This window comes from Puma concolor, chromosome C2 (genome assembly GCF_028749965.1).
Source record: "Puma concolor isolate L17-30 chromosome C2, mPumCon1.1.hap2, whole genome shotgun sequence".
Taxonomy (NCBI): domain Eukaryota; kingdom Metazoa; phylum Chordata; class Mammalia; order Carnivora; family Felidae; genus Puma; species Puma concolor.
Window position 1 is genome coordinate 12,934,147 of NC_141675.1, and position 12,378 is coordinate 12,946,524.

The following is a 12,378-nucleotide window of genomic DNA, read 5'->3' on the forward strand; positions in this document are numbered from 1 at the left end:
GACACTGGTTCATTATCTTTTTCCATATCCTCTCTTGGATGCTTAGAGTATAAAGTATGAAGATGTCATATGGGAAATGACCTTGATGCAGTAGGAGCCTTCGTGTACATTGTCATGCAAGTTATACTAGAGGTCACAGAACAGAAAGGTTCACAGGTCAAATGCTGAAAGCAAGGGCTTATTAAATCCATTAAAAACCCATGGCAAGAAGCAAGAGGAAAGCCATGGGTAAGGTTAACTCATTGAGGATAGGGTTCAAGAGGAGTGGAAGGCCACAGAGTTAAAAGTTCTGCAATGTTCAGGGGCACCTGGGTGGGTCAGTCAGTTAAGCGTCCGACTCTTGGTTTTGGCTCAGGTCATGAGTTTGTACTCTGTAGGATCGAGCCCCGAGTCGGGCTTTGTGCTGGCAGCATCGAGACAGCTTGGGATTCTCTCTCTGTCTCTCTGCTCCTCCCTTGCTTGTGCTCTGTCTCTCTCAAAATAAATAAATAAACATTAAATGAAAGAGTTCTGCAGTGTTCATATATCCCACCTCTCCCTCCACTACATCATCCTTCTCCACTGATTGTATGTTGCAAGGCAGGCCACAGAAGGAAGAAGCTGGTGAAATAGGCTCCATCTGAAAGAAGCAAGGGCAGGTAATTGAAATTTCACCGATTAGCCTGATAGGCTGCTATCTGTGCCCGAGGGTGACTAGATTAAGACCTCAAAAATATTGAGTGCCTCATATTTCTTATGTATATTTAGTGTATCATGAATACATGGTACTTCATGTATATTTAGTGCATCATAAATATATAGTGTTTCCTTGATGTTTCCATTTCTATTTTTGTTCATGCTCACATACCTTACTTATTTTATGTCTTAAGGTCTGTTTTATATTTACTTCATTTGCTGTGTTTAACACATTGTATGAATTTCATTTAACTCCCTTGTTTCCTTGTGTTCTGTAGAATTAGGTATTCTCGAACAACAGCAGATATGTATTACAGCACGCAATATTTGTGGCCCTTGAATAGGTTAGCTTAGATGATTCTGCTATTTGCTCACCAGTGTTCTCCATCATGTGAGAAATGAACACTTTTTAAAAAAGAATTTTTTTAAAGAATTTTTTTTGATCTTTATTAATTTTTGAGAGACAGAGTGTGAGCAGGGGAGGAAGAGAGAGAGAGAAGACACAGAATCTGAAGCAGGCTGCAGGCTCCAAGCTGTCAGCACAGAGCACGATGCGGGGCTGTAACTCGCCAAGGGTGAGATCATGACCTGAGCTGAAGTCGGCCGCTTAACTGACTGAGCCCCCCAGGTGCCCCTATTTTTTTAATGTTTATTTATTTTTGAGAGAAAGAGAGCGAGCGAGCACAAGTGGGGGAGGGGCAGAGAAAGAGAGGGAGACATAGACATAGATATAGCAGTGTCCAGGCTCCAGGGTCTCAGCGAAGAGCCAGACACAGGGCTCGAACTCATGAACCATGAGATCATGACCTGGGCTGAAGTCAGATGCTTACAGATGCTTAACTGACTGAGCCACCCAGGTTCCCCTGGACACTTTTGATCTTGATTGACCTGGATTTAATCATTGTAGGGATACGAACCGCAGATGTCAAAAGGAATTTATTATGTGTAACTCTGTATCTCCTGGCCTGGACAAAAAATGCACCAGGTAGTTGGCAGATGGCAAGAATGTTTGGAGACAAGAACTGGACTACCTCTAAAGCAGAGCAGGAAAAGTGTGTGAGGTTAGGAAGACCTAAATGGTCCCCCCGCCCCCGGCCAAGCCCCTGAGTAGGGATTTTCTCATTCGGTCGCATGAATAGAATGCTCCTTCCTCTTTCATTTTTTTTTGTTACCAGGGATGTTCTGTTTTAGGCATTCTGCTGGAATCCAGCAGAATCCCCAATTGAGACTGCTCCCTCTCAACAGTCCTTACTGTAACCCATCTCTGGAACAGTGAAGAAAAACACAACAGTCTTCTTGATTGATTTTATTTTCATTTTTTATTGAAAGCTTCATCAAAGAAAACAGAAGTTTAAACCTAACATCCACTGATCTACAGAAAGCCCAAGGAATGGGGGAAATGGTAGCTAATTTGACTGTGGTACAGATGAAAAAATTAAAAATAAAACCGGAAACACCATAGAATTACAGAACTTTCCATGACAGAGACAGCAGTACAAAATGCTCTTAAATAAAGTCAGAATTGAATGATGTTTCAGAAATTCCATGAAGTCAAATATGGCCTAAAACAAGGGTTTTAAAAGAAGCTGTGTCCCATATTTTTTAAAGAAACTGGGTATTTTATAGCAAGTACACTTTTACATGTATTTTTTTAAATTAAGGTTCCAATTATATTCCACTTCTTTTCAAATCAATGGAAGAATTAATTTCCAGAATGGAGAAAACTTTTTCAAGCGTCTCTTTGAAATAGTTTTTATAGTTCCTGAAAAGTATGAAATAACTCATTTTTCCATATATGAGGAAATGAAACGTTTTGGGGAGGAGGACAGAGCATCTTTCTCAATAATCTAAGACCAGAGGATTAATACAAAGCATAACACTAAAGTTACACTTTGGACACTACTTAAATTTGAAATGATCAGAAAAAAATCCACTGGAGTGTCAAGATCATTCAGCCTTATTACAGTGATGCAAAATAAAAAAAAATAACAGAATGATTCCTTTTTTTTTTTTTTTTTTTTTTTTGCCAAAGATTTAAAATAGGGATGAGTGTATATTTAACCAAGAGATGCTATTGTATTCTCATAACTCAATTTGGAGTTGACCTTTTCATCTGGTTAAAATTTCAATACTGAACGAAACCAAAACAGCTTTCTTTTGAGAGAAGCTAAATACTTTGCTACAGTTGTTGTTGTTGTTGTTGTTTTTTCTCCCCTTTGCATTTGCAACAATACAGCCAACTCTCAATTATTTGTGGTGGATGGAAAAGAGACTTACGGATAATAAAACTCCACGGTCTATAGTACACTGATGGTTTTACCAATTATTTTAAATTCCTTCAGTATATCAATACTTAACAAAGAAACAGACTGATTTGAATTTGATTTCCAAATGTTTCTCTTCCACCTGCAGGGTAAAATGTTAATAAAAGGAAAGAGAGCCCAAGACCTTAATAGTTGAGAAGACAGAACCAACCTACAGGGTAGACAGCCCTTCTAAAATTGAGAGTGATTGTATTTCTGCAAGACTCAGTTATCAGGGAAGTTAACTGCAGTGAATAAAGTGGAAGAGAAGTGTGACTCAGTGGCCTTGAGGTTCTTTCCACAGACTCCAAGCTCGATCTCAGCTCTCCTCCAGCTTTAAAGCTTCCTGAGTGGAAGAAGCTTTTCTTAGAATGTTCGTTTTCCCTTCCAGCAATACAAAGAAAGGACTATTGAGAAGCTATCCATCTTTTTTGTGTGTGTGACAGGGAGCATATGTACGGAGGATGGCACCAAAGATAAAAAGAAGCCACCAATCTGGGGTGAGCTCCCTTGTCACATCAGAAAAGGTCCTGGGGCCACACACGAGTCTTGTGTTTAGCTTTGTACTTTCCTGAACTCTGTACAGGCCACAAAGGACAGCTATGACCAAGCGTGCTTGAATTAAGGGACTGATTTCATATTTAAGAATATTGGGTAGGAAACATTAATTTGAGTTAGACTCTACCGTCTTCCAGTGCCACAGTGGATGTCATGTGTAACAAACTGATTCATTACTGAGATCCCATTATCACTCTGCCATAGGAAGGGTACTGTGTACAGAGTCAATGAGCCTGTTTGAATTCCGTTAGTCCCTCAGATTGGAGTGATATGCCATCAGTCTCCGTGAGCTCAAAATTCTGAAGGATGCCAGCCACAACGGTACAAAAAAACAAAATCTCATCCTTCACTCCCTACTGTGGACAAGATAATGTAGCTCAAGGCTCTATGTGTGACATGTTTAAACTTTGTTATGAAGTGTGACTCCTCAAATGTGCTGAATGTTGCTTGTACGTGTACATAAATATTACCCTTTATTTGATTTTATAACAATCTAAAAACACGTATCGCTGAAACTCACTTAAGAATTTCTCTCTGCTGATCAGCTCATCTGTAGTGGCTTCTACATGCAAATTAAGAATGAAACTGAATTGTCAAATGTATTTTTAGTTTCCTACTAACATTGTAATCTGTCTAGACAGTCCATTGAAACTTCTGAGTTATGAAGACTGAAAAAATGCTATTTAAATCGAAGCTTCCTCTTCATTAATGGGGAGTTTAGGCTGCTGTAAAAGACATAGAGGTATATATAGACATCCAAAATATTCAAATAAAAAATTTTTTTAGGAAAAAATCTATTATTTTTTTGTCACGTATGAATTGAAATGATTGTAATGCAGTGTTGCGAGGGGTTGATGTATTCTGCACTAACAGTGAACTTCCTGCTCCATCCAACCTTCTTCTGCTCTCAGCCTTCCATCTCTAACATGAGTGCTTTTAATACCATGGGGTTTTTCACTAGAATGGGTGGAAGTGAGTCTTATATGCTGTCGAATGTGGCAGATCTTTTAAACTCACAGGAAGAATTGATTCAAGTGAAGCATGGAGACAAGGAGACAAACTAACCCTGGCCAGACTGAAGTCAGTAGATGATTTTTGTTTTGAGAATATTATGTCACTTGCAATAATCAAGACGTGCCAGTCTTGGACAGTCACCAGCACCTGCTCCCGTTACTTTTAGGTTACATAGGGTCTAAGACGTCTTCAGAAGACATGGCCATGTATTGAATCACTATGCATAATCTGTCTCCCTGACAAGACCTTATCATTATTAAAAGAAAACCCACTGCTCCCCTGACCATGTAAGTAGAGTTTGGGTAAGATAACATTTATCCCATTTGGACTGTGGCTTTGGTTTGTTTCCTGATGTTTAGAAGTCTTGGCAATTAAGTTGAAAGGAAAAATGTTAGTATCTGAATAAATGTTTGGGAATCTGATGAGCTAGAACACTTAAAAAAAAAAAATAGAGTCCTAAATAGGATTAAAATCACAATATAGATTGCTGATGAAATTAGGATTCTGATGTCTGCATGTATTGAACACATATTTTGGTTTGTTTTATTTTTCATAGAATATAATGCTGCTTACCTGTTGATGCTTTTTTTTTATTCCCCCAGACTTGACTCTTAAAACAATTATAGGTAGGATGACAGATGCAAATTTGAACATGTGTCATTTTTCCTTCTTCTTTTTTTTTTTTCTTTTTGGTTTGAAATAAGATATTTCCTAGAATGGCATGATATAAAAAATCCAAACATAAAACACACATGGACATAAAATGACAGGTAATTTCCTTGTGCCTGAAGTGGCTTAAAAAAATTGAGATCATTGAAATTTCATAGTTGAAAAAAATGTTTCTTAATGTATAAATAAAGCAGTAGTTTTGAATAGAAACAGGAAGTTACCTAGGCACATTCATCAGCCACATGGTAGCTACCTCTTAGCCTCATTGTTGATTGCGTAAATGAGACTTTCTTTGTATCACATTAAGGTTTTTTTTTTGTTTTTTTTTTGTTTTTTTTTGTTTTTTACAGAAACAAAAGAAAGCATGTTGGTTTCATATTCAAATGAATTATGCCCAGGATAATCCTTATTTATACAAAGAGTTCAGAGACTGAAAAAGAGAAACAAAAAAACACAGTTGCTACACATGTTCGCTTTTACCCCCTGTAACTCAGGGGCCCACTTCTCAAAGGTAAAACTTAAGTGCCACCCTTGAAATACATGAGAAGCTGAAGGATGGAACAGAAGAAAGTATAAATCTAGGATTCTCTCTAAAGCATGGAAAACCATCAAGGATGGGTGTCACCAGATGGAATTTCTCTGTAGCACATGCTACATTTTCTTGGATACATTTTTGCCTCTAATTTGACTGCAAAGATAGGGAGTCACTCCCTAGACTCAAGCTTCTAATTCATGGGGTTTCAAATAAGAGAAACGGGCCCATTTCAGCACGAGGCCTCTGTTAACAGATCATAAATAGTGGAATATTGACAATGTCATACAAGCCAAACTCATTACTGCTATTGACCTAACGGGGATATGATTTGCCTTTTAAAGCTTTTTTCATCTTTAAAAGCCTACCCTGTTTTCTTTTACCGTGCACTTAATGCATTTCCCTCCTCTTTCTGGACTAAGACAGGTTCTCTTGACTTAATTTGTGAAAAGACTTTCACCTATTTGATTCTAATGATCCATTCGGGAAGCAATTCTAGTGCATGGTTCAGTGAACAAAGTTCCATTGGTCTTAATCTCAGGTAAAACCATAACAGGTTGAACATGGGTTCCATGAGTCAAATATGCCAAGATGTTTGTTAACTCAATTCATTTTAGGCAAAGTTTTGCATCATCTTCAATGCAAATATATCTCCTTTGGCTTTAATGATTGATCAAACCCAACTCTTTTGGTTCTTATTAATATAAATCATACAATTTCTTGATTGTCAACTAGCATTGTAAAAGCTTACCTAAATTCCACTAATAGAATCCTCAATCTTATCGGTTCTACTTGCCTCAGAGAGTTAAATTGAAATAAAAAGGTCTGTTTTTGTCCTTCTTCTGACAACACCAGGGTATGGGAATACAATGAAAGGAGGCAAAAAGAAGATATCCCCTCCCCAATTGCAGAATCAAGGTGGCTGTTCATGGCAAATAACAAAGACTGAGGTGAGAAGATAAAACCTAGAGGTGTTGGACTTGAGAAGGAAGACTATAATTACAAATACAGTGAGACCTTTTCAGGAGACCACTCATCACTTCACAGAATATCACTACGCTTTTTTGACAAGTGACTTTCAGACCAGTTCGGGAAGTATCTTTAGTTGAGTGTTCACATAAAGGAATTTCAACCTGTTAATCAAGTGTCTCAGCTTACTGGTGGCCATCAATACAGGTGTCATGACTCAAGAGAGCTAGTAAGGAACCAAAAAAGCTCATGGAATGAATATACAGCCATTTGGCTCTGTCAGTTTGTATCCAGAACTCTTCATGCTCAAACCGCTGAACACAGCAGGTGCAAGCGTCTGCGTATTATCAACAAATGCATATTAAAAGGAAAAACACAAACAAAACCCCTTTTTGTTTTGTTTTGCAGTATGTAAAACACCAGTGGAAGGTAGTTTAAACAAACAACAAAGTAAGAACTGGTCCGGCCATGTAGGTCAAATAAAATTTTAAAAAGAAAAGAGAAGAAAAGGAGAACAACCTCTATCTTCTGGACTGCAATAGGGTGCCACTTCATCTTTGGTATAAAATAGGCCATCCATAGGCTGAATTTGATCACAACTAGGAAAGACTACAGAAATTGTCAACAATTTCTCTATCTATTGCTTTTTTTGTTTTTTTGTTTTTTTGTTTTTTTGCACTTTTTGACCATAAGCTCCTATCTACTTAAGTTTTTTTTTAATGCTCTTAAGCTAGGTTTTGCAATGTGACAAGCAAAGCTGACTAAAAACTTTGTAAAGCTCATAAAAAAGACTGCAGATAAAAAGCACTAATGCTTTTGCTAGCGATCACGCTTTGTAAATTAAAAAAATCTGCATTCTGCCCCCCAAACACGCATTATTTCTAATGCAGTTGTTTTTAAACCAACATTAATAACTTTACCGTAAAATGTTTTAGCCTTCTAGAATGATTCAACACTTAAGACAAAGTTCATGAAAAGTCCCAGCATTTTCCCAATTCTTGCAGTTGCCATGGTTTCTTTTATCAACAAATTTTCTTCAAATGAAGAAAAACATTTTCTTTTAAACTGTACAGTTTTTTTTCACCCTAAAAACTCATAGTCTTAAACTTCTGTACCAGTTAAAGCCGGCACAATATTTCAATTCTTTCTTGAAATTTTTTTTTAACAAGACGTTGACAGCTTGCCTCGAGAGCCTTTGACGTCCTTAAAATTAAGGCAATTAAGATTCAAGATAAATCTTACCTAAATATTTCTAAGAAAAAAATAAAATAAAAAACCAAGCCACTAGATTTAAACAAAAAGGAGAAAAGGAAAAGTAGCTTAATTACAGAGGAAGACAATTTGTTTCCATTTCTGCTTTGCCCACCTCTTGACATCTGATTTTCTGTTTATAAAAAAAAAATCTATCTACATCTTCTGGTAAGTTCTGAATTCAAATGTTCTTCCAGATAAAATGTCAACCTTCCATGTTTTGTTTTGTTGTTGGTTTTTGTTTGTTTCCTCTTCTGGAATTTTTTCCTTTAATTAAAAAAATGGCAAAAATAAACCGTCAGACCACATGAAGGAACCATTTGCACAGCACATAAAAACACTTTGTTTTCACTGGGTAAAGTAGAAAATTAAAAAAAAAAAAAGCATTCCATCGACGCCTGTGCAAACTGGAAGCCAACTTCCTGTTCAACGAAGTTTCTTCATTCAAGGCAAAGTTTCAGACAAACATTCTTCAGTCTTGTTTATGGTCTGTAGAAACAATTGAGTAAGAGTGGTCATTACAACAAAGCATCTTTGAAATCACCTTGCGTGTGCTCTTTTCCAGTGAGATCTCTTTAAAAGATACCATGCTTTTTCAATATCCAGAAAACTGTACAGGTTTTAAATCCTGCCACTGTCATACAAATATATATTTGAGCCAGAGAGTTTGTTCACATTAAATATCAAGGCTAAGAGATGAAGAATACCTTTCAATTTAAAGTATTAAGTATTACAAATATACCCAGATAAGTGATACTCTCCATGTGCAGAAGAACATATGCCTGGCTTATGTTGTAGGGACCCCAGAAACTCTTTAATTCTGTCCCTTTAAAACTCTCATTGGGGAGTGCCTGGGTGGCTCAGTCGGTTAAGCATCCAAGTTCAGCTCAAGGTTCATGAGTTCGAGCCCTGCCTCAGGCTCTGTGCTGACAGATCAGAGCCTGGAGCCTGCTTTGGAATCTGTGACTCCCTCGCTCTCTGCCCCTCCCCCCACTCATGCTCTGTCTCTCAAAAAATAAATAAACATTAAAAAAAAAAAGTCTCATTGGATTCATCACAAGTTCTGTCAACAAATATGTGAGCCCCTACTCTGTACCCAAGATATAGCAGTGGATTGTGTGTTATCCCCTGGGATTCTCCAACTATATTCACATAGCCTTATTGGCCCAATAAATAAGACAGTTAAGAGGTAATGGATTTTGTCCACTTTCCCTCTTCTCCTCTTCTTCCTTGCTCAGCTATCTCATCAAGTGCCTCTTGAGGGGGCACTTGGGTGGCTCAGTAGTTTAAGTGTCCGACTCTGGCTCAGGTCATGACCTCACAGCTTGTGAATTTGAGATCTGCATCCCCACATTGGGCTCTCTTCTGTCAGCACAAATACTGCTTTGATTCTCCGCCCCTTCTTTCTATGCCCCCCTCCCCTGCGCTTGCTCTCTCCCTCTTTAAAATAAACTTAAAAAAAAAGATGTTTAATTCTTGAAAACAGGGACTATATTCTATTTCTACTTTTTACTGTCCAGGAATCTGACAGATAGTACGTACATAATAGGTGGTTAACTAGAGAAATACCCTTTTTACTATATGCCACTTTGCCAAGCCCAGCCCAAATAATTACCTCTGCTTCAGCCCCGTCTACACTGCAGGCCTGGTCTTCCAGTGGGTTCACCCTTACACCTAGTTCTTCCACCCACAGATTAGAGTTTTGTTAAATAATTTCAGGGGGCATGCTATAAAATGGTTTTTAAAAGTATCTACAGTTTTAGATTTAGTTTTAGTTTTCATTTAGACGAAGTCCCCTTCTCAGTGCTTTGCAGGTTCTTCTGATGCCCAGTTGCTTAACTTAGTAAGAAAACATAGGGTTGCTAAGGTTTTACAAATTGTTCATTATACAAGATGGATGGCTGGGGGGGTGGGGTAGGTTGTGGGGGCTAAATTCCCACCCACGGTCTGTTCCCCAAGCTGTGTAGTGTGGTGCAGGGCTGTATTTGCTCCGAGCAAGTGGGCTGTATTCAAATTCACAAAATGCCCTTAAGGATGTCTTGAGCTATATGACTATTAGACTAGGATGATCTAGGACAAAACTTTTCTGGGAACAAAACTTTTTATTTTTTTTGGTTTGGTTTTGTGTTTTGTTTGTTTTTTGGGTCGGTTCTTTGCTCTCACTCCCACCTTCCACTCTAGTATTGTTAGGCATTTAGCAGAAAATGCCTACTTCACCATGAATCTCTGTAACAGAACGGTGTCTGGACTACATTGACATAGAACACCCACACCGCTCAGGTATGTCATGTCACTGGCCTTGAAGCATCCATTTTTATGAACTAGGCCATAGTTACTTTCAAGTTTTATAATCTTACACAAATGTTTTCAATAGCTCCTCCCACAAAGTAGTCTCATTGTTACATGAAAACAAATGCTGAGAAATAAATCGTTGTCCTTTGCATTTTTGTGGTTGCTAGCTGAAGTTGGAAGGGAAAAGGTGTTTGCTATTTAATAGAACCGAATTCACTCCTGGCCATCTTCTCTGCCCTAGATGAGGTGTGAAAGTGTGCATTTACATAATGTTTATGTATTGCACTGATATCCATAAAAAGAGAAGGCTTCTAAATTTCCAAGGTTGTGAACATTAGCAACAATAACATTTTAAGTTGGATGGTGAGGCTCTTTTAGAAAAAACATGGGTTGCAATTTATACAGAGGAATTTATGTAAATGACAATGAGTAGGAAAATTATTTGCAAACTGTAAAGTGCTGTGCAAATAGAATATATTATTATTTACAAGCTTAAAGGGCATGTAAGAATGGTAATCAAGGACATAATTTGCACACTACTGATATACTGACAATGTATAGGGAACTGATGTTCATGACAGTTCAGTTAATCTGAGCAACTTGAAGAATAAAAAGAACCGGCCATACTGAAGTTGAGATGAGGGCCTTCTAAGGTCAATGTGAATGCTGGAAGACTAGAGTTTGGCTAAATTTAAGATCACAGAGTCATTTTGAAACTTCTCATCCTTCCCTGACCTCCCACCCCCAAAGAAAGCAGAGTGAATAGATTGGGAAGTAGCAAACCATAATCTTAGAATTCTAAATTTCAGAGGTGGAAGAAGTCTTAGGGATCATCTAATGATGCAGTGGCCCCCAGGGTCATTCCTGACAGATTAGTTTCATGGCATGCCATGTGAAAAGAAGGATTCCATGGTCCAGAGTCTGGGGAAAACTGCAAAGTATGCTCCCACTAACTGGATTACCCATAGGTAAACTAAATTTATGGGTAAAGCACCAACAAAGAAGGGTATTCAATATCAAAACAAACTTGTTTTTGGAAGAATGCAATATTTTAAATTAGTATCAAAATAATCATCATGTTGACAACATTCTGTTTAGTCCTTTAATAATTTAAGATGTGTGAAAAAAACTCAGAATTCCCAAGTAGGAAGTGCAGCCTCTTCTCTAATCTTATAGGAGGTAAGACATTTGATTTATCTGGCCCTCTAGGAGATCATGGTCATTAGCATTTGCATGGCTTTGAAGAGAACTGCAATTAAGAAAGCATTTCACTTAGGTTAGAGGGTGCTTCCCAACATTCCTTGTGAGCACCACCCCACCCCCAACTCCTGGGAATGGTGGTAAATCCTCCCTCAGCGCTAGAAACCTAATTTGTACTCTTTGGAGAACACTTATCTAACCTCTCACTCTAAAGAAGAGGACAAGGAGGCTCAGAAGGGTTGAGCGACAACCAGCAGGTGGGAAAGACTTTACATATTAGAATTTAACTTTGCTTGAAGACACATACTTTTCAAGCCTTAGTCCAAAGAATAGCACAAAGAAAAACTGATGAAAACTTGGACAGGAATTGGAATTTCCACAGAACTTCCAAAATAAACCACAGGTATCATGTCTGCAGATAAGAGCCCCAAAGGGCCTCTTTTAACAAGAAAAAAACAAAACAAAACATGAGTACAACATGTGTAGAAATGTTTTTTTTAGCTTGAAAAGTGTAATTTGGAATATTAAAATATTTACTGACGATCCTAAATATAACTTTTTTATTCATTTGCACATCATTCTACTTCTCCAACTTTCCTCCTGCAACCTCCTGTTGTGATGTCTGTAATTTACTTTAAAAAAAAACCTTTAGCCTAGATGTTATGGTGAGTTAGGTTACTTTTCAAGGACACTAGGCTAACCCTGGTCAGAATTTCACACCCCACAGGAGGTCAGCTATCACTTAATGAAGAAGGCCAGAGGTTTGTTTGCATGAGTACTTTAAACTGTCCTATGTCAATTAGCATCATGATCCTTAGAAATGGGTTGCCTGAAGAAAGTAGTGGCATGTTAAGTAGTGCAATGATGCTGGATATAAGCTGCCATTTGTGAAATCCAGAGTACTCGAGGTAACGT

The 12,378-nt window shown here is 37.9% G+C and overlaps 1 protein-coding gene and 1 long non-coding RNA gene across 4 annotated transcripts in view; one reads left to right on the plus strand and one right to left on the minus strand.

The window, feature by feature from the left end:
* Positions 1 to 12,378, plus strand: part of LOC147577102 (uncharacterized) — a 90,844-nt gene that overhangs the window by 19,857 nt on the left and 58,609 nt on the right. The gene's annotated exons all lie outside the window — the stretch shown is intronic.
* The window catches only part of RBMS3 (RNA binding motif single stranded interacting protein 3), a 1,106,864-nt gene continuing 1,096,461 nt past the window's right edge, over positions 1,976 to 12,378 (minus strand). For all 3 annotated transcript variants that reach the window (XM_086720584.1, XM_086720587.1, XM_086720585.1), the window contains one exon: positions 1,976 to 8,460. In XM_086720584.1, the coding sequence (XP_086576710.1) occupies positions 8,454 to 8,460 (7 nt within the window). In that variant the 3' untranslated portion in view covers positions 1,976 to 8,453. The remainder of the gene's footprint in view (positions 8,461 to 12,378) is intronic.